This window comes from Pholcus phalangioides, unplaced genomic scaffold (genome assembly GCF_987345545.1).
Source record: "Pholcus phalangioides strain wild (caught in Gottingen) unplaced genomic scaffold, Ppha-v1.0 ptg000013l_1, whole genome shotgun sequence".
Classification (NCBI taxonomy): domain Eukaryota; kingdom Metazoa; phylum Arthropoda; class Arachnida; order Araneae; family Pholcidae; genus Pholcus; species Pholcus phalangioides.
Genome location: NW_028301606.1, coordinates 12507274 through 12529133, shown reverse-complemented (window position 1 = coordinate 12529133; position 21860 = coordinate 12507274). Strand labels below are relative to the sequence as shown.

Below are 21860 nucleotides of genomic sequence, written 5' to 3'. Positions count from 1 at the left end.
ACCTGTCGCGGGCCGCTTAAGGGATTGAATTGACTGAATTCGTGAGCCGATTGTTTGGTTTGATAAACGTTGGTTGTAGCTATCAAATAGAATGATTCATTGCTTTGAGAATGTTTCTTTTACATTTTATATTGCACGTGAAAATTTTAGAACCACGTTAATTTTTATTTTAAACAAGGAAACTATCTATGCTAGAAGATGGTGCGATTTCAACTATAGGCCCGTTTGAACTCATAGTGGAAGTCAGAGCTTGATTTCCGCATTGGCGATTGGGGCATTTTGTGCATAGTCTTAAAATTTGGACTACACTGAACATATACACTGACTAACCTATAATCTTTGATGGCAGTTGCAAGGGGCCCAATCCATCACTCATTTCCCGGGTTGGGGGGCGGCCCTTCATGTCAAAGTCGCGCCTGTAGTAGTTACAGTGGAAGGACCACTACTTAATCACCAGGGCATAGAAAAAAAACGCCAAAAGATACTAGTGTGAACGATCATTCTGTTCATTTTAACCAAAATTAAGTGCGAGGTCACGGGCCACACAAGAGAACTCAGAGGGCCACATTAAGAACTGAGCAACGTCTCCAAACCTGTGTCTCGTAGACTTCTAGGGGTCCGTGATGTATTCTGTAAGGCGGGATTATTTTAATTTATTAACATTACAATGAATCATAAAATCTTTACTGTGAGAAATTGTAATTTATTCAATTTTTATGATGTGCAAATTACTAAAAAAGCCCTATATATTTTGCAGTGGTGGTGTTGAAATTGACCTTCTGAAGCTACAGGGGGTTCGTGGAGCATAGATTTTTACTACAAAGAAGGCCGCAGAGCATCAACCTTCACTACAAGGGGTGCTCGATATACAAAAAATTGGGAAACACTGCAGTAGAGCATTATGGGGCAGGGGGGGGGGTGTATTTTGAAGTTAAGTATCTTCCCACTATTCCCACGGTTCCCAACCCTTTCTGACTCGCCTTTACAGTGTATAATTCCCATGGCGGAACTCTGTTTGACTCGAGGAACGCTTTTTAGTAAATAATTTATACGGCGGAACACTTTAGGCCCCTTTTTTATTTATTTATAAAATTTATTGATTTATTTTATCTTTCTCGAGTGGTTGCGGAACCCCTGGGAAGTGCACATGGAGCCCCCATGGGCTCGGTGGAGCGCCGGTTGAGAATCGCTGCACTATATTCTATTTGACGTACTTGTGTGTGTGTGTGTGAAGGCGACATATACCTTACTATCCCATAATACCCACACATTCTATACTATATTCTGCATGTGAACCACGTTGATATTACCAATTGTATTTTTTGCTTATTTCAATTCCAGCACAAAAACTCGTTAAGAGAAAGAGTTTTTCCTCTCGAAATATTACATGACTTCTGTCCATTTCAAGAAAATATTCCACATCGACGGTAACCACTTTTTCTTTCCATTCGTCATATTCTGCTCCGAACCGAATAAATGAGAGAAATTCGTAGAACACTGGAAGAATTTTTCCTCCTCAAACAACTAACTCATTACAATTGTAGATGAGGAGCCGTAGCTCTAATGTGTGTGTGTATTTATACATGTGTGTCTATATATATATATATATATCGGCCAGTGTGTTTTCTTAGCCGTTACCTCTTGTATTGTCGAAGAAGAAGAAGAAGAGCCTGCCCTGCCTCCTTTGATGTGTTTGGCCTAGGGTAAAGTGAAATCAATTTACTTGTATCTCCGGCCATATAAGCCTGCTGTGAGCTAAATTCAGGAAGGCGGAACCCCGTGACCGGCATAGCAAAAAAGTTCGCGCGGGAACCAACGCACGAACTCGATGTGGCTCGCAAAGAACTAAGTAAACAAGGAAAGTGTTCTGGGTTTGTTTTTTTCCTATATATAATTCGTAATCTTTTACTTTTCTTCTTGAGACACACTTGCGTACTTTTTGAACGTCGTCATACTGGGAATACTCGTTAGGCCGAATAAAAAAAAAAATTTCAAGGGGATGGGAAACAGGCATTTTTACCTGCACGACTGCAGTGTAATTTGTCTGAGAGAAGAGTGGTGCGTTGTCATTGACGTCCGAAACTTCAATGTTTACCAGAGCCGTTGTGGATAATGGAGGGATTCCGGAATCTTTGCATTGCACGTGTAGGATGTAGCTTGGCACCTGAAAAAAAAAAAAAATATCGAAAAATTTATTTAGAAAAATAATTTTCCACGTGGAACTTTTTATGAAAGTGCTAATTTAATTTGTTGCATATTTATTTCATTTTAAAGGTTAATAATTAAAAGTTTCAGTGTAGTTCCAAATGTACTGTATTTCATCAAAAAACGTTTTCATATGAATAAGGGCTTGGAAAATCTCCAAAAATTACATGCCAAGTCGGGCATGTTGTTAATGTTGTAATACATAGTAAATGGTTATTATGGACAATACTCAAGCGTCATTGGTAAATTTGATAAATACTTGAAGTCTCTCGCTTTTATCTGTAATTATGCATAATAGTTTAGTGTAATTGGTGAATTTAGTAAATATGAAGAAAAATAGATTCTAGCATGTATGATGAATGTACTTGGATCCCGATGTAATGATACAAATTTTGCCATCGTACCCCGATGTAATGATACAATACATGTATGAATTGTCATATATCACATACTACGAATTATATCATGTTCACCAACGACACGATTCTTGGGTATTACTCATAAGCGCCGGTAAAAGGGATAAATTTAGGGAAATTTAACAAATTTACTAGTGACGCCTGGGTACTATGCATAATCACCGGTAAAAGTGACAAATTTTAGGGGATATTCATCAAAACTTGTTGCGAAAATTCTCGGCGACTATGCATAATAACCGAGTTTATCCTATTCACCGTGACATGTATAAGAAATGTAGAAACAGCGAGATTATCTTGTCATGTCTATAGCAGTATTCGCTTGCTGTAATGATATAATATAGGAATAAATGATATGTAGGATATAATGTGTCTATATGATATTCTCGGTATTATATCCTTCATGTATACCCAATATCGAGAGGAAAGGACTTACGAGTTCTCGATCAAGTGGCGCAGCTACTGTCAGGAGACCCGATTGGCTGTCGATGGCAAACTGCCCAAGGCTGTCCCCACTAGATATTGAGAAAGTAATACGGGCGTTGGTGTCACTGTCTGCATCGCTGGCAACCAGCTGGATTGAGAAAGACACATGATGTTATAATGCTTATATAAAGTAAAACTCGATAAAAATATATCTCGTAGCAAAAATATGCATTGTAGCTTCAAATATGTCTTAGAACAATAAATATTGCAGGTGTGTGAAAATTACATGAGCTTGTAGCATTAAGATAAATATCCTATGTGGTGAGCACTTAGTCACCTGGCAGATATCAATGTGATAATTCAGTTTTTTTGCAAAAATACCACGCTAGTGCTACTTAACTGCACATTATGGAACGTGACGTGTGTGTGTAGCGGTAAAAGCACGAAGACTGTTAATAATACCTACAGATACCGGTAAGACCAAGGTTTTACCAAGGTGACTTAGTAAAACCCCGAAATATGCTTGTAAATGTTTTCATTTCGGAATTTAATCAAGCCAGAGACGGTTTTTAATGAATCAATTAATCATCGTGAGCGTTTTAGTTCCTGACGCTAATTAATTCATTAAAAATATTACAATTAATCAATAATTAACTGCAAAATTAATTAACAACCATGAACTTATCATTTCCTAATGCAAATTAAGTAAGTGCAGGGTCATGATGAGCTTGTTGCGTGGAAAAATTGTAAACATAAATTAATTATGACAAAAATCAAGTATAATTTATTAATTACAAGTTATTTTCATAATTAACTAATAATTATAATTATTTAATCATTATAAATATTAGTTTATTGTGAAAATCCTTTTACAATAAATTGATTATTAATTGAGATATAACTTATTAAAAATTATTATTTTCATAATTTTAATTATTTATTACATTTAATTATTAAAATACTTATTAATTAACCTTTAACTGTTAAGTAATTATAATTATTTATGAATTAATTTTCGTCAGGAGCTAATGAGCTGATGATAATTGATCCTTTAAAAGCAGGCTCTGGCTTAGTAAAAGTCAGAAATGGAAAAGTTAAGCGTATTTGGGGCTTTTACCAACTCGCCTTGGTAAACCTTACATCTTATCGATAAAATCTAGGTTTTACCAGTCTTCAGGGTTTTATTATATAAGTGTGATCCTAACTTTTTTATTTTGAGAAAGTTATGCGCATTTTTGCTCCAATGGTGTTGCCATCTGTCTTCCACATTTTGAAATGAAAATGACAGATGCCTGAATTTTCTTTCTGTAGTAGGTGAGTATCGCTTTGAACGTCAGCCTGATCACTGCGGACAGACTTTTTGAAATAGGAGACCGACGCGCCTTGGGGAAACCGCAGAAAACAGACTTGAGCCGATTATCACTGTTCCGAAAATACGGGGCAAATCCCATTGGAAAGTATCAAGCACTCACTACAGTCAGTCATCCCGTGTTTTAGTATAGGCACAAAATAGACGAAACACGAACATTTATTGATTCATTCAAACCAAACACAAGTACGGTGTATAGCTATGGTCAATTTACTACCAAGTGAGTTGTGCAGAAGTGTGTGTGTGTGCACACCTGAGTTCATATCTAGTGTCACGCATGAATTTTTAGTGTTTCCATATGTATTTCGAACTGTGAGTAGAGTGTAATGATTGAAATATTTGTACTATTGTGTAGATCTGTTGCTCTGTGATGAGACATTGTAATGGGGAGATCGGCCCGCATCCGCGCCTTAAATTTTGGAACTACAGAAAACCAACCGCAGCCGACCATCATTGTATCACCTCACTCCACAGCAGCGACTGTTTATTAACAATCTTGACACAGAAACCCTGAATCCGCAAAAGTTACCAAGAATTTACAAAAGAGAAAGAGAGAGCGAGAGAGAGAGAAAGAAACGTGAGATCTCGGGAAACCTCCCCTACCCACACAAACTCATGTAAGGAATTTGGAATTTCATGCATTAAACCACTTTACAGGGTGAAAAAAATTACAGTAGCCGAATTTTATTAATTAACTAATCAATTAGAAATTTCCGTTTCGAATAAATGATTATTAACTTCTACGGCTGCACTAACAACGTCAATTCAGAACAGATGCGAACAACAGCATAAAATTGGCGACAACGACGACTGATGATCCTGCACGCCACCTCTCGATAGAACGATAACCTCTGTGAAACGATATTTCTTCATAGTCCATAGAGGATCGTTATATCGAGGTTTCACTGAATTAATTTCCCTACGCCGAAATTGCCTTTAGTGTCGAAATGGTAACTCTTAGCCGAAATTTTTTCTTCTTTTTCTTTAATGTTTCGAATCAATCTCATCTCCAGTAGAAAATGATTTATGTATAGAGCATATGAAAATATTATTCATCCGGCTCACTGACGTCATCGAAAAACGTCACGATAACGATACTTTTAGGGTGAATTTCTTACAAGGTAACTATGTTATATATGGAACAGGATAAAGAGAGCAGAAATCACGAAACGCCAAATCACCTGGGAATAGTTTTAATCACGCTTTTAAGAATAATTTATCTAATGCCAAAAACGTCATTCCCATCACAAAAGTTATTTAAATGTTTTCACTGTCTTACGTATACTTTTACTTCGGAATGTTATTAATAATACATTACCATAATTACACACATACACACACAAAAGAGAGGAATGAATAACACAACATTCATTCAACAAGTTTCACCGGCGGTGAAGGACAGTTGATATGTAAATGAATCATGTTTAAGTACTACCAATAATTATGCAAATCACGGTAGGAAAATGTATGCGAAATATATTGCATGATTTAGATGATTACGTGAACGTCGTATTTCTGGAGGATGTTAGTTGGGGGGGAGGGGGAAATGGAAAAGATGATGGCGGAGGAGGAAAACCGATTACGGAACATTGCAAATGTCCTTAGTTGATATATGATTATGTGTGTCTTGATGGAAATATTTTCTTCTAATTTATGTAGATTGAAGAAGGGGAGGTTGACGAACCCCATTAAATTATACCAGAGTTGGTTCGAAGACATCTAATTAATATCAATATTGAATTTCTTGGGATTTTTTTCTTCTTGGTCATAAGTGATATGACGTTCAATTACGGGAATGATGGAGTCTTAATACCCTTACCTGTATAACTTGAGTATTTAAAGTGGCATCCTCGTGGACGAGCGCACGGTACGAAGTCTGGCTGAAAACCGGTGCGTTGTCATTTGCGTCTGTCAGAGTGACGTTTATCACTGCCTGGCTACTGAGAGGTGGCGTTCCAGCATCCACTGCCTGTATGGTTAAGAAGTACTCGTGCATCACTTCGTAATCCAGTTGTTTCGCCACAGTGACCATACCTATGTCAGTAATTAAAGTGAAAAAGATTTTATAGGTATTAGTCGAGAAAAATGTAGATGGATCTTTTTTTTTCTTGAGGTACACACACTTTGATATGAAATTTACTCCCCAGGTCCAGTGTATATTTCAATATACATGGCAAATACCTGGTCACAAAATCCATTACACCTTTTTTCATTTGTTTTTGTAATTTAGACGGTACATCTTTGAGGGTGGTATTCACCGACAGCGTTTGAACTATAGTCACAATTTTTGGATAGGAGATTAGTTAAAAACCTGAATTTAACCAACCCGTGTCGATCTTCTATACAAAAATCGTGACTATAGCTGTCCTTACTCCCAGCTAAGTACAGAACATCTCAGAATATCGCTTGAAGTCTGCCGGTGAATACCACCCTTAGTGTAATTTTAGTACAAAATACGGCCATAGGCACTGGAACCTGGGACTGAAGCTATTTGAGCCTCCTCCCCAATTCCAATAAATTTTATGAGGAGGCTGCCCCGCCCTATTCCCACAATTGATGAATGTACAATGACACTCACCACTCCCGCGTAAGGACTTGAATCCCGTATATACGGGACCACTGACAACTTTCAGCCTCGTCAACGTTGTCTTCATTTCGGCGTCTCTGGATACGGTTACGTAAAAATTCAATAAATTTTTATTTACTTTTTATTTAGAAAGAGTTAATTTCTTGCTGGTGTCGTTTTTTTGAGTGCTAACGCAATTTTACGTGTTCAGAGATATATAAAATCGCACAAAATTGAAGGAATTGAAAATACAATTGAAGGTAAAAACTATTCAACTCCAGATTTTAACTCTTTATAAACAACATTAATATCAAGGCAAGGTGTATATTTTACCCCCAATTAATCATGTTATCTAATCAAAAATCAACTCTAATTAACGAAATTTTTGTGCTGGTGTATTGCAGGGGTGCAAGTGCCCCTCATCCATTTTGGAGCAGCAAATTTCATTTTTGGAGCAGAACTAAACACGAACTATATCTGTGATATAAGGAGTAATTTTTCTGTGAAATGCCCATAGTTTTGCCAAAAATGGTTGGAACAAATAATTCTAAATAAATTTCATTCACAAATTAAAATTCATTAAAATTTTTTCTGAATTATCTTATCTGTCACTAATAAAACATACATTAGTGAAATGATGAATAAAAATTATTAGACTCAAATTAAGCAACATGCATACTGAAAACCTAGACAGCAAGAATTTCTGCAGCTTGAACACCAAAATCTTATTCATCCTGATATAGCAAAAAAGTGTGTGCAGAATATAATAAGAGTTTCCGTGGAAAATTGGCTTCTCACAGAATTTAAAGGAATTATTAAATTTAAAAGCAAAATGCAGAAAACGAGAAAAATATAAATACCTTATTTACCTAAACAATTTCTCAACCTAAAATAACATGTTAATAGATTACGAATCACGAGTCGCTTTCAGAAGTACAGTATCTCAATGCCAATTTTTTTCCAATTTTTTATGCCCTTGAACATAAGATTGTGTATGTCTTATTCCATTAAAACATTGGATGGACAGATTTTTCAATGTTTAACAGACTTTCTTTATTTGTTAACAATGAACTCTCTTTCACTGTCTGCGTTACCATATGCTGAAGATAAAAAAGCCTTCACCAAAACTGGCAAAATTTTGAACTTTGGGCTGCTTTCAAAGTTACGAAGTTTGAATATGTCTACCCAATATCTATCTCTCTATTCTTTGAACTGATTTCACTTCTTGTAATTATTTGCATTGTAGTGCAACCCATTCATCACACATAATCAATACTTCTGTTGGTGATACAATGTTCAACAACATTCCAGCAATACATGAGGGAGTAATGTACCATCCCAGCAATGCACGAGAGGGAGTGCAAAAAACAAGAAAGGGTGCAAACATTTCATTCTCTCCAACAACATGTCTTGGAAAGGTAGGACATTAATATATAATAGGTATCTCACAGAAGTTATGTAAAATGAGCATGCTCCTAATACAAACTCCTTCCTCTGACTATTGTTAAGAGCATGCCCCTCCCCCACCAATGCAGTGGCGGACCGTGCGGCCATATTGGGCGCCGCTCAAGGAAGGGTGCCCAAAGGAGTTGAAAGGGTGGAAAAAGGTTTGTCGACCAAAAGAACGTGGTCAGTAGCGTCAAAAAAAAAGGTTCTGCATGGGTAGAAAATTTTTTCCCTCGAGCCGGCCCTGTTCACCAAATCCGGTTTTTCGCGATGTGAAATTGTTACGATCGGCAACCGCCGACGATAACCACACGACCTCATAGTGGCTAGATGACAAAACTATGAATATATTAGCTGGAGTTTTTACAGATCCTATTTTTTCCCAAAGATCTCCGAAAAATTTCGGTAATTTAAACGAGTAAACCAATCCCCTTTTCGATGTATGCCGCAGGTCTTTGAACGCAGGTTGGCAGCCGCGAAATTGCCGTTATTTTCAGCATATAACCTATAACCAGCAGGAGAAAAAACGGTCTCCGAAATCGGAAAATTTGGCATATTTATTCAGGGACTTTGATAGAACGCCGGTTATACCAATAACAGTACAGGACTTTATACTTCAAGGTAGTATAACTACTTTCCAAGGTCACGAGATAACGCGATTGTGGTAGATGGTGGGAAGTGAAAAAAAAAATTGAAGTTTCTCCCCCCCCCCCCCCCGTATCTTTTTCCGTGTCTCCGAAAGAACGCGTCCCGTGATCAAAATTTTCATGTTTCTTTTTCCTAAATTAAGGGTATTTGACGTACAACAGTGCATTAGCGGTACCTCCGCGAACCACAAACAAGAATTGGCGCAAATGCGCAGGGATTCGGCGCTATGGCGCACCGTGTAGCAAGAGGACCGTTTCGGCGCCGTTTGGCGCAATTGGCGCAGCTCTTGGACCCCTGGTATTGTTTCATATAAAATAGGCTAACAGCACTAATTTACATCCGTACTTTCGGGAAAAAAAAATTCAATATGTTTTTATAGAGGGTTAAGTATACGTGATGAAATCGAGTACTACCATTTTCGAGAGTAAATATGAATATATATGAATTGTATGAAAATATACTCCCAGCTAAGTTGGGGACCTCAGAAATCACTTTAGAGACCATGATGTTAAGAAGATCCTGCATCGAACCCAGAAACAAAAAGGCACACACTGAATAAGGGGTCAAGAAACTAACCTTATTCATGAAATCTTTTCCTTCATTTTAATCAAAAAATTTATTAAAAAAAAAATCAATTCAGTGAGTAGAAAGGGACTTGCTCCTGAATGACGAAGAACCCATCGACAAGACAGTGGGGATGGGCATATAAAAAAAAGGTCCACAAGAGTCCATGGGGGAAAAAAGTTTAAGAAACTGTGCCTAATAAAACTGATAACACTATTCGACAAATCGAAGTTTTGCAGACACGTAAGTTCGTGAATTGCATGGTTAAGAGCAGAGTTTCTCATATATTGTTTGGTTCCACGCAGCCCTACTTCTTCCAAAATGATTATTTCTCATAGATTCCCCTCCCCCCCCCCCACTTCTTAAGCTAACTCATAGGATCTTATATTAGGACCACACTCACGGGGCAATATCGCCCAATGTGAGAGATACTGGGCACACACACACAGTACAATTCAATCCACAAGGAAAAAAACTTCATTGGAAACTTATTGTTGTTTGTCATTTTTCGGAAACTCATTGTTGTTTGTCATTTTTCGGAAACTCATTGTTGTTTGTCATTTTTCGGAAACTCATTGTTGTTTGTCATTTTTCGGAAACTCATTGTTGTTTGTCATTTTTCGGAAACTGATTGTTGTTTGTCATTTTTCGGAAACTGATTGTTGTTTGTCATTTTTCGGAAACTCATTGTTGTTTGCTATTTTTCGGAAACTCAGATACAGATACTAATACAAGGGCCAAGGGCCACAACAGGTAAATTTCCAACAAGGTGACTGGAAAAATTTGCTCATAAGAATATGGATATCAAATATAACCAAATTCATTGTTGTTAGGCATTGCTACACATGAAACGTTTGGAAATTCGTTGTGGTTCGAGTATTGTTAAAAATTTATTGTTGTTATTCATTGTTTAAAACATTTACTGTTATTTATTGTTTAAAACATTTACTGTTATTTATTGTTTAAAACATTTACTGTTATTTATTGTTTAAAACATTTACTGTTATTTATTGTTTAAAACATTTACTGTTATTTATTGTTTAAAACATTTATTGTTGTTATTCATTGTTTAAAACATTTACTGTTATTTATTGTTTGAAACATTTACTGTTGTTATTTATTGTTTAAAAAAATTATTGTTGCTATTTATTATCAAAATGGATATTTTGATATTTTTCCATACGAAAAAAATAAAATTCATTTGATTCTTCAGGTATTTTTTTGCAAACAGCTATTGTGTCAATTGTATAAACTGACAACTATTGTATTATTGTTGGAAAAATTATTGTTCTTCAGGTATTATCTGGATACTCACTTTTGTTAGGCATTGTTTAGGCACTCCTTTTGTGTTAGGCACTGTTTGGATGCTCTCCTTTGTTAGGCATTGTCTGGATACGCACTGTTGTTAGGCTTTCTTTAAAACCCACCATTTCACATGTAATGTTTCAAAACTTTGTCTTCCGGGAATTTTTTAGAAATTTATTTCAGTTCCAATAGAATTCCAAACACTATTATTTGGGCGTTGCTTGAAAACTTCCTTTTGTTTGAGAGAATTAACTATACCTGTAATCTTTTTCCACATTATGTTTCAACATTTATTTTTATTATGGGATGACTGTAAAAATAATCGAAGATTTTCTCTATGTTATCTCAGATGATACGTCCATTAAAAGAATATTTACGAAACATCAGATAAATTATTTAAATCACAAAGCGCTATCGATCAGTGTGAATGAGAATTAATTACCAATTTTTTTGAAGAGGAAAAGATCGCGTGACAGAATTTTGAAACACAATATTCAAAACATAATTTTATTTATTTATTTAAGAATTCTAAGGGATTATGATCAAATTCTCAAGATAATTAAAAATTTATCCCTTTCTTTACGTTCTGAAACAAGATGGAAATATAACGGGATTGACTTTTATTTACAAAGGGATATTAAAAAAAATATCCTTTTTTTTTTGGGTGACAAGTAAAATGACGCTAATAACACGGAAACTAACTATCATTGACATAATTTTTTTGTTCTTGTCAAAAAAGCAAAACAACATGAATATATCATAATTCGAAGTGATGACCAATCAAACTCAAGTTACGACAGTGGAATTATCTCCCTTGTGATGCCAATTAGTCGCTATATTTTAGTCAGAGGTTTTCAAAATTTGAAAGAAAAACTCAACTTCTAGCTTAAAGAAGGAGAAGGTTTTTTGCTTCTAGAATTTCCATAAGATTTTGTAAAATTATGGCGATTATTCTTCGTGAAAAGTGGTTCTTTTTTTTTGTATCTCCCAAGCACTTCATTATTTACCATTTTTTTCATGCTTATCAAGACAAAGTAAATGGCTCGAAGGCCTCCTGTTGCTTTCACTTTTCTTGTCCATCGACTATTTCTTTGAGGATGATGTTCGACAATCCCATTAAATCCACATGTTTTCCATCCCAACAGCTCAAAAATGTGCGCTGGAAATATTTTTCTAAGACTAGAAATAGATTGAAAATTTTCTGAATCCACGCCGTCTGCACAAAATGTGCCGCACTTTTGAAATATTAAAAAAATCTGATATAATTAGTGTTCGATATAGGATCCTCCTGTACTCCTACGAATTATGTAGCATTCATGATTTTCATCGAATGATCTGTAGAAATCATTTTCTAGATCAGTGTTCATGTCCGGTCCTTGTTATGGTGATGGTCTGCGAAACATTTCGCCTAATTCATGTAGCCGATACATAATTTTTTTTTAGATTTAATAGATAAAGTACATTCTACAAACTGTTTTGCCGAATTACTTCTCCTGTTATGTATTTTTTGTCGATTCGCAAATTACAGTACCTCTTATTGATGTATTTTTTAGACCCGCAAATTACAATATATCTCTTATTTATGGATTTTTTGTAAGTCTTCAAATTATTTCACCTATTTGTTTACTTCATACCGGTCCGCATACTATTTATATGTATTTTTCGCCGGTCTGCAAATTATTTCTCCAGTTTATTTATTTTTCTGCTATTTATGTATTTTTTTTCAACACTAAAATTATATTTATGAATTTTTTCTGATCCTCAAAATATATCTCCTATTTGTTTACTTTTTGCCGGTCCGCAGATTATTTCTCCTATTTTTACCGGTCAGTAGCAGTAAAAAGGTTGAAGAACATTGTTCTGCGACACTGTTTCAATGATTGGTTTGCAGAGTTCTGTACGTCAAAAAAACACCGAGAAGTGAGTTAATGTAGAGTCGCAATCCTGTTTTATTCTTCTACAATTTTAAGGAATTTTAATCTACTTCCTTCATGTCACAATGCTTTTTCCGGTGCTATGCTTTTCTTGACAGTCTCACCGGCATACAACGAGACATCTCGTCTTCTTAAAAGCGTCACATCATTGCTTAAACATATGCATATAAATCGATTGTAAATCTTACCGCTTTCGGGATCGATACGAAAAGCACCTCTCTCGTCCCCTCCGATTATTTCGTAAGATATTTGAGCGTTAAGGCCAATGTCCCTGGAAGTGGCTCTCACTTGAACAACGTGGTGTCCGAGCTGAACACTCTCGATCACCGACGCAGACATTATCTTGATCTCAAACTCCGGAGGATTATCGTTGCAATCCAGGACGGTCACGTGCAAGGGTACCACAGACGCTAGTGGAGGATCGCCGTGGTCCGTTGCCTGGACACTGAGATTGAAAGAAGATTGTAACTCCCGATCAAGCGCTTTCTGTAGGCGAACGATCCCCGATTGAGAGTCGATCACGAAATGGCCATTGGCGGACTCGGTCAAAGAGTAGCTTACCTTGCGGTTAGTACCTGCAAAAGAAAATAATTATTTTATGCTAATGTGTTCAAGGAACCGAATAGTTTTTATATCTACAGTATCATCTCTCCAGAATGTCAAACAAATTTAATAGAAATTAACGATGAAAAGAATTTGGGTGGAAAACGTGTGATATATTTCACAAGAGCCATCTTTGATTCAACGAACCTACTTTATGGCTAGAATAATGAAAATATGATGCATTCTTTGGTTCAATTAATCCCATTGAAGCTAAATTTCTTGTGAAGGTGTGTATGTATAGTTTAGGAACGTTTTTAAAGTTCCTAAACTATACCATATAATTCCATTCTGATTGAAAAATTATTCAACTGTTGGAAGCGGTGTTAGTGATATCCACGCGGGCTCAAATAAAAATTATACCTTCATACTTGGGTTTAACATACAGCAAAACCTCTCTTTATTGCTGTCACCGGCGGGACAAAAATTCGTCCGTAAAAGTGGGACGACCATTAATCAGAGGTTTGAAGTACATACTTTTATTATACAAGGGGAAATTATTATTTGGTCGTAAAAGAGGGGAGACTGCATCTGAGAGGTTTCAGATAAGATGGGTTTTACTGTACATGATCGTGGAAAATGCGGGAAATTGCGGGCCTACGGGATGCAGGGTATCACTAGGTTTGGTCAAAAAATGCAATTTACAAATGTAATTTAGCGTTGCCAGAAGAAGGTGCAATCACTTTGTCATAAAAATTTCTGAAAAATTGCGAAAAAAACCCCGTTGAATGAAAATTATGACTAATGAATAATATCATGTATATACAGTATTATGAAAGCGCTGCGTATATATTGACGACTAAACTTCTCAAAATTGAAAGCATCGTCGACAGAAGGAAAAATGCATACAAATACAAATACAACGCCACAACAGGCAAATTGCCCAACGAGGTGGCTGACTTAAGAACATCATGGATCCCCGAGCCATTTTTTTGGAGGCCCTACCTACTACTGCTACACCACACACCCCTCCCCCCCGCGGAACCCCCAACGAATCGGTACATGCGGGAATGTGCGTGTACGTGTAGTGAAACCTGACGTGAAGTTTTTTTTGTTTCTCTGTAATGCTTGTTATGTGTAGTGCTGCCATCTGCCACCAGTTTTTCTAACTATGAGTGAGGTGTTATGATTGAATGATTTATCGTTGTAGGACTGTTGCTCTCTTTGACTTTCTCTGTTGCTCTCTCTGACTTTTTAACGGGGAAATCGGCTCACATTTGCGCCTTGAAGTTGGGAACAACAGAAAACCAACTTCAGCCGACCACCACTGTGGGGTTCGAACCCGGATCCTCGCATCGCGAGTCCGTCACTATAACCACTCGACCGCCACAGCGGGAACAACCAAAAATAATAATGCCCCGTAATTACGTCCACAAATGGCCCACCAAATTATTTCAGACATTTTACTGGCCCTTATGCGAGTCCCACTGTATCACGTTGAAGGCCTGCTTGCTCTCTCGGAACAGGGTTCAAAACCCGAAATACATTGTGAAATGGTTTTCCAGAGAGCAATATTGTACTTGGAAAGAAATCAAAGATATTACGAGACACTATATATAAGATTGATTCGATAAGAGAGCGAGAGAGCGTTATATAAACTTCGCGCCTCAATTAAAGTAGATCAAGGGAGTCGAAGAAATGTCCACCAATCCCGAAGGTGACCAACCGAATTCCTGACATCGACCTGCTGCCTGAAAACACACACACACACACACACATACGTACCAAATGGAAGTAAATAAATAAATGAATGAAATGACTGTCAATTCGGATCAAAAGGCATTGGGGTCTAGAAATGTGAGAAAAGAGAGCCAAAGCACAGAAACTACAATAAATCAAAGACAGATGGAGGGGGTGGCTTTGACGTTAATAGCATTTTCTTTGGACATTTTTCTTTTATTTTTTATATATTTCTTCTGGGATGTGGGAATGGTCAGCACATACAGAAAGAGGGAGAATTTCTCCCGTCTGGAGCATTCATCAAGACTATTGGCCGGAGGAGTCCCCCTTTCTTTTTCCTTTATTTTTTGTCTATTTTCATTAATTCTCCCATGGGGTTTTTCTATATAATCTCCGGGAGTACTGTGTTAGGAATTGCATTTTGTCCCTGTACAAATTTCAGTTGCAAAGACAACACGGGTATTGATGAAAACAAACAACGGGGACGAAGCGAACAGTATATTGAGGGCGAAGAAAAAGAATAGAAAGGTTTATTGTTGCCCTGGCATTTGAGCTTCCCATTTTCGGCAAATGAGTTCCGAGATTGTTTATTGTCAGTAAATCTGAATCATTTCTTGGAATGATACCGTTTTGTTTGCTTCTTCGTCTTATCTCATTCGGAAAACATGGAATAGCCCGATTTGAACGAGAAATCCTGGGATGGAATTCAAAGAAATGATTGCCATCTCATGTACGAACTTCATTCGTTTTTTCCTTCATACTTTATCGTATATTTTTTTAGGTCTTCATCTATTTGAATTTATATACAAAAACCATTTTGTCTGTTTATTTTATAAATATGCCCTCAAATTCACATGGATATATGAGGATAAACATGGCATTGCTAAACGAAATGCATTTTATATCCTGTTTCTGCAATTGGAATGACTAGAAATGAGAATGGTTTTTTTTTTATGAAGATTTCATACATCTTCGTTTTATTTAATTTTGTTTTTGTGTTGATGGAGGGTGAGAAAGTGAGGAAATTGTAAAGGCGTAATTTGAGTATACTTTACACTAGGGTTTCCCCCAAAAGGTGTGCCATAAGAAGATCGTAGGTGTTCCGCGAAAAATTTCAGACAAAATTAAACTTTTTTGTAAAGAAGCCAAAATTCGTATGTTCAAACAAAAATTAGGACACCATACGAATAACATCATGTACATCATAAGAATGAAAATTGCTATTAGAAAATTGTTCAAAAACTCATTGTTATTAGAAAATTGTTCAAAAAGTCATTGTTATTAGAACATTGTTCAAAAAGTCATTGTTATTAGAACATTGTTCAAAAACTCATTGTTATTAGAAAATTGTTCAAAAAGTCATTGTTATTTGAAAAATTTTTTAAAACTCATTGCCATTCCGACATTTTTCAAACTATTTGCTGTTCGGGATTTACTTAAAAATTGATTGGTATTCGAGCATTCTTAACACTTTCGAGTCTGAACTATTTCGACTATGTTTGTCCCTGTGGACTGATAGTTTTTGGCACTTTTCATGGTTTTTTTTTAAAATACTTAGACTATATACATCTCAACAGTTTTTTTTAGCTAGCAATTTCAAACTCTTTTCTTTCATAATATAGAAATTATAAAAGGTACTAACAATTAATAATTAATGAGAAATAATTAAAAGTATGTTTTAGAATTAAAAAAAGTTCCGCATAAGAAATGACATTATTGTAATGCGGTTAAAACATTAATTACTAAGTTAAAACATTGTTGTAAAACTAGTTGTTGCTCGGGTAATGTTCGGTTGTCACTTTTATCGAGGGAATGAAACGTCATTGATGTTCGTGTATTATTTTTCTCATTCAGACAGTGTTTGAAACTCAATATTTTTTCTTCTCAGGTGTTTTTTCAAAACTTATTGATGACTATTATTAGAAGAAATGATTGATCCACGACGAAAACTCTATCCGAAAGACATATTTTCGCTGTTTTACCCTATATACTTATAGAAGGAAATATATTCAAACCATCGTGCAATGAAAACCTTTATTTATTTCTAGATTCGAACTGTCAACGGAGGCTTAGTAAGCAACCTTTCCGGGAAATCTCAGTCAATTTCATTTACTGCATCCACGAAATTAGTTTATTGGAAAATACGCACGTACTATCTCACGATGGCTAATAGTTAATTTAATAGGATTACGGGAACGCAAGGATGACATCAAACATATAGCATTACGGCGTTAGGAACATGGTGCCTATACGGAGAGACGGAGACAGAGATTAATACACAGCAGTGACCAGTATAGTGTCACGAGCTGCAATCGTTCTCAGAGGACGTAGGGTAGCTCCAAAAACCGTTTGTCGATAACGGCAATGTCCAAGTGGAATGTCACCGTCGTGGATTAGCCTGTTTCGCGCCCCATTTACGGAATCTCCCAGACATTACCACTCCGGAGAAAGCTCCAGTATTCATGTCCCAGAGGTGGTCGGAAAAGGAACGAAGACGGGAGGCTTCTTGCGACTCCCAGCGGCAAGCTTTTGCAGACAATTATCTCGAGCCATCTGGGAAAATGTCGTCAAAGACACAAATGAAAAACTATAAAAGACTTCTGTTTCCGTCGAGATTTTTTTTTGTATTGTTAAGAAAAACAATTTTCTTTTCGTTGATTGAAACAACAATCGGTACAATACCGAATTTTTTTTTCTTCGGAAAATAGATTTCTAGACCGTTTTTCTTGGATAGTTAGATATAGGATATCCATGGAAGTTCTTAAAAAATTTTGTTCCTTCACGGTAAGGATATGATTGGTATCACGACACATATCTAAACTGACCACGTTCCCTTCTTAAAATACGGGAAAATGGGATCCATACGAGATATCGCAAATTATCGTAAAAAAAAAAAAAATTGTCAAAGGCAAGTAAAATTGACAATTATCGCCAAAGGCAAGTGAAATCACCAATTATAGACAAAAATAATTTTCAAAGGCAGGTAAAGTAGCTAATTATAGCTTTACAAATTTATAAAGGCAAGTAAAATTGCTAAGTATAGCCCAAATATTGTCAAATGTCCCCGAAATAGTAATGCGAATAGCCAGTGGAACAATAATGTACCAGGACCAGCAAATAAGACAACGAAACAGAAACAGTTATATACGTACGTGTCTGAACACTTATTTTAGTAGAACCCGGATTATATGCACTAAAAAAAAGTAGCGAAATATGCTCTAAAAGCACACAAATATGCATTTAAAAATGCCAAAATACGTACTTAAAAATGAAAAAAAATGTACTTAACAATGCAAAAATGTGCATTTTAAAAACCCAAAATATGCAGTAAATATACTAAAAAGTTAAAAATTCCGAAACATGTACCAAAAAACGAAAACAAATACTGTATGCATTAAAAAAAATCACCATGCAAGAAAAAAGCAGATATGTTTTGTTTTTAAAATGCATATACTTTCTATTTCTTAGTGCATATTCATTTAAAAAAAATATGCCCACATTTTTATATTTTAGGCACATAACTTCCACATACTTTTTATTTAGGCAATTTTAATTTATATTTCGTTGTAGCTGCTCAGTAACGAAATATCAGCAAAAAAAAGAATTTTAACACTATTTCTAAAAATAATTGAACACTTTTTACGCACGTCTCCAGAAATAGCATTACAATAAAACGGTTGATCTTTGGAAAATACTGTAGCTAACTACAAACATCACAATTATTTCACTAAATCCCACCCCTGGGGAAAAAAACCGATGTTGGGAAAATATTATGAGCAATAGTTACTTGAAAAATTATAAAAAAAAGTGTGTGTGTGTGTGAGATTGAGCTTGAATAAACTTTCAAAGATATGCACTTATTCCGAAAAACGCTTTGATTTCATGCATTTATATGCATTAACGCTAAAAAGGGCCAAAACATGCGAATGCATATGTTCTTGTATATACTTTAATTAGAGTAGGGAGTGCATATTGTTAGTTGGCAGTATGAAATTTCGGCCTACCTAAGTCAGTGTCGAATGCGTGGACCTTCGTCAGAAGAGTGCCTATTGGGGCATCTTCGGCCACGGCGACCGTGAATGCCGCCTGAGTAAATACTGGTGGGTTATCGTTGATGTCATCCAGATGGATGTCGACGCTGCTGCTGCATTCCCATTCCGGATGGCCACGATCTTGTACTCGTACGGCTAAAGAGTATCTAGGTTGCTTCTCCCTGTCGAGATTCTTCACTGTCTTGATGACGCCTGGAAGACAACGGTATGCGTACGTAGATAATAAATGTAGAAAATTGTAAAGATTATTTTTATAATGTCATCACTAAATTGAAAACATTAATATCCAGGTAGAAAATACCACAGACATTAGGCATAAATAAAAATCGTCATATTATCTGGAAATACTGGTAGTAAGTATGTCTCTGGAGTTAGTAAGTTATGTCACATTCATGCCATGAATATATCATAGACTCATCGATTACATTCGCTATAAAGGGGAGAATCGAATATCTCTCACCTGTCGCCGAATCAATGATGAAATCATCAGACCCTGTTCCAGCCAATGAGAAGAGCCGCAGCGCGTTCCGGCCATCATCCGCATCTGTCGCCTCTATGGTCGTTACGTACGTGTTCGGCGGCACAGATTCCGACAACCATTCGCTGTAGCGAGACTGGAAAAGCGATAATATTTACATCACATACCGATGATCAGTTAAAACCACCCGCCCGAATATAAACACTATCATAATGTAACACAATTCGACGTAATTTAGTAAATTCGTCGACTGTGCATATATATATAAATCTAAATTGACTCGACGACGACGAGATTAACGCTGTCGGTCAGTTGCAGGGAATTCAATTGAGTATTTGGTGATCATCATACCTAAGCTTCTATTTCATTCAATTGCATGATTCACTTAATACGATCAAGCCAACGTGCATGTGGCTCGGCAACCCAACATTAAAGCCCCTAATGAACACTCGCATACGGTAATATCACTGTGAAATACTCATGTAAATATTACCGTAATGCGTTGCAGATATATAAGGGCAAGTCGAAATGACGGGAAAGACCTCGTTGCAATATATATAACGTTATTCAAATTTTGCAGGTAGTTTTAATCAAAGTAATTTGCATGACCAGATTTAAATAAGAGAAACCGAGACATGAAGCCAATTCTCACTAAGTATCTAAAACTTTCGTCAGACATTGTCTATTTACAACCTAATTATGACCTAGGACGAACCTGTGTTTATCCGGGACAAAACGTAAAAATCGTCTGGGGATGCACGAACACGTCCTTCAAACAGGAATGTCTGGTCACCTGACCTATTCAGAGTCTTCTGTAGTGAAAATCAGTGAGTGAAACAGCAACAAATTTGATGATGAGCATTTCGAATCGTGGGAAAAACGATTTTTCTAAAAAATCATCGATTTGATTCAAAAAATTACCGGTAAGAGAAAATATGACATTTACGTTTACAAACTTACTGCATATAACGATGGAAAAGGGCGAGGTGTGATAGAGCCCATGGCATCTACATACGGGCAGAAACCTGTTTTAGTCTCCAACATGAACTCTTTGGCTCAAACACATCCAAAACAAAGTCTATGTCCAAAGGAATAGTCATCTCCTATTATCTCTAGTGGGGTTGTGGCCTCTCTTAGTGGGGTGGGGTCCCCATTCAGAGTTCTAAACGCATGCCCGATTTCTTTGTTATGACGCACAGAGCAAAACTCACCTTGAGACATATCGGCGGATTGTCATTGGCGTCAAGAACGTCGATAGCGACTTTGGTGGACGACATGAAAAGTCCATCAGTGACGACGATTTCCAGCAGATAAGTAGCGACCGTTTCTCGGTCTAAAGGCTTATTGATGAAGATTTCCCCAGTTTGGCGGACTTGGAAATTTTCCAAGGGGTTCCCATCGGTTATGTAGAAGTCAACTTTCGTAGACTGGAAGTCGGCGTCTCTGATTTCTAATGCTACGATATCTGTGCCTGAATAAGAAAAAAAAAAAGAAATTCTTATCTAATTTTATGATTATGATTAATTTGTTGACATGAAAAAAAAAAGCAAAAGCAAATTGGAAACCGCAAAACAAAAAAAATGTGACTTTAAAAATGATTGATCGAGATTAACGACAAAAAAATGGTGAATGTTCATGGGATGCGGGGAAAGAAGATTCTCTGGAAATCGATTATGTTACGACTGATATCTTATTTTTCAAGGCTCTTCTCACACAATCAGTCAATGCCAGAGATTCTTCTTATCACGTGACACCCCATAATTGAAGCGAAACTAATAAGTGACGAGAACTATTAACACAGTAAGTATTATCTCACCTGGAGCGGCGTTCTCGTAAATGGCAACGTCGTACTTTTGGCGTTCGAACTTTGGCGGGTTATCGTTGTAATCGACTACGTTGATGACGACGGAAGCTGTCGAAGATATTGACGGATGACCCTTGTCCCGAGCAACGACGCTGAAGTTGTAATAGGTGATGACTTCGTAATCCAGTGAACTAAGAGTTGTGATCCAACCCGTCTTCGAGTCTAGTCGGAAGACGTTCGCCGCGTTTCCGACGTCTTGACCGAAGCCGTAACTGACATCTGCACTCGTTCCCACGTCTGCGTCGTGAGCCACGACCCGTAACATGCTGGAACCTGTCGATATCAAAGTTAAGTCAAACATTAAGTCGAC

The 21860-nt window shown here is 36.6% G+C and overlaps 1 protein-coding gene across 4 annotated transcripts in view; it reads right to left on the bottom strand.

The window, feature by feature from the left end:
* Positions 1-21860, bottom strand: part of LOC149078611 (fat-like cadherin-related tumor suppressor homolog) — a 568053-nt gene that overhangs the window by 35546 nt on the left and 510647 nt on the right. For all 4 annotated transcript variants that reach the window (XM_089240739.1, XM_089240741.1, XM_089240740.1 and 1 more), the window contains 8 exons: positions 21503-21823; positions 20898-21157; positions 19669-19822; positions 19161-19400; positions 13065-13451; positions 6233-6447; positions 3055-3192; positions 2021-2164 (listed from right to left, as the gene is read on the bottom strand). In XM_089240739.1, coding sequence (XP_089096865.1) covers positions 2021-2164; positions 3055-3192; positions 6233-6447; positions 13065-13451; positions 19161-19400; positions 19669-19822; positions 20898-21157; positions 21503-21823 — 1859 coding nt within the window. The remainder of the gene's footprint in view (positions 1-2020; positions 2165-3054; positions 3193-6232; positions 6448-13064; positions 13452-19160; positions 19401-19668; positions 19823-20897; positions 21158-21502; positions 21824-21860) is intronic.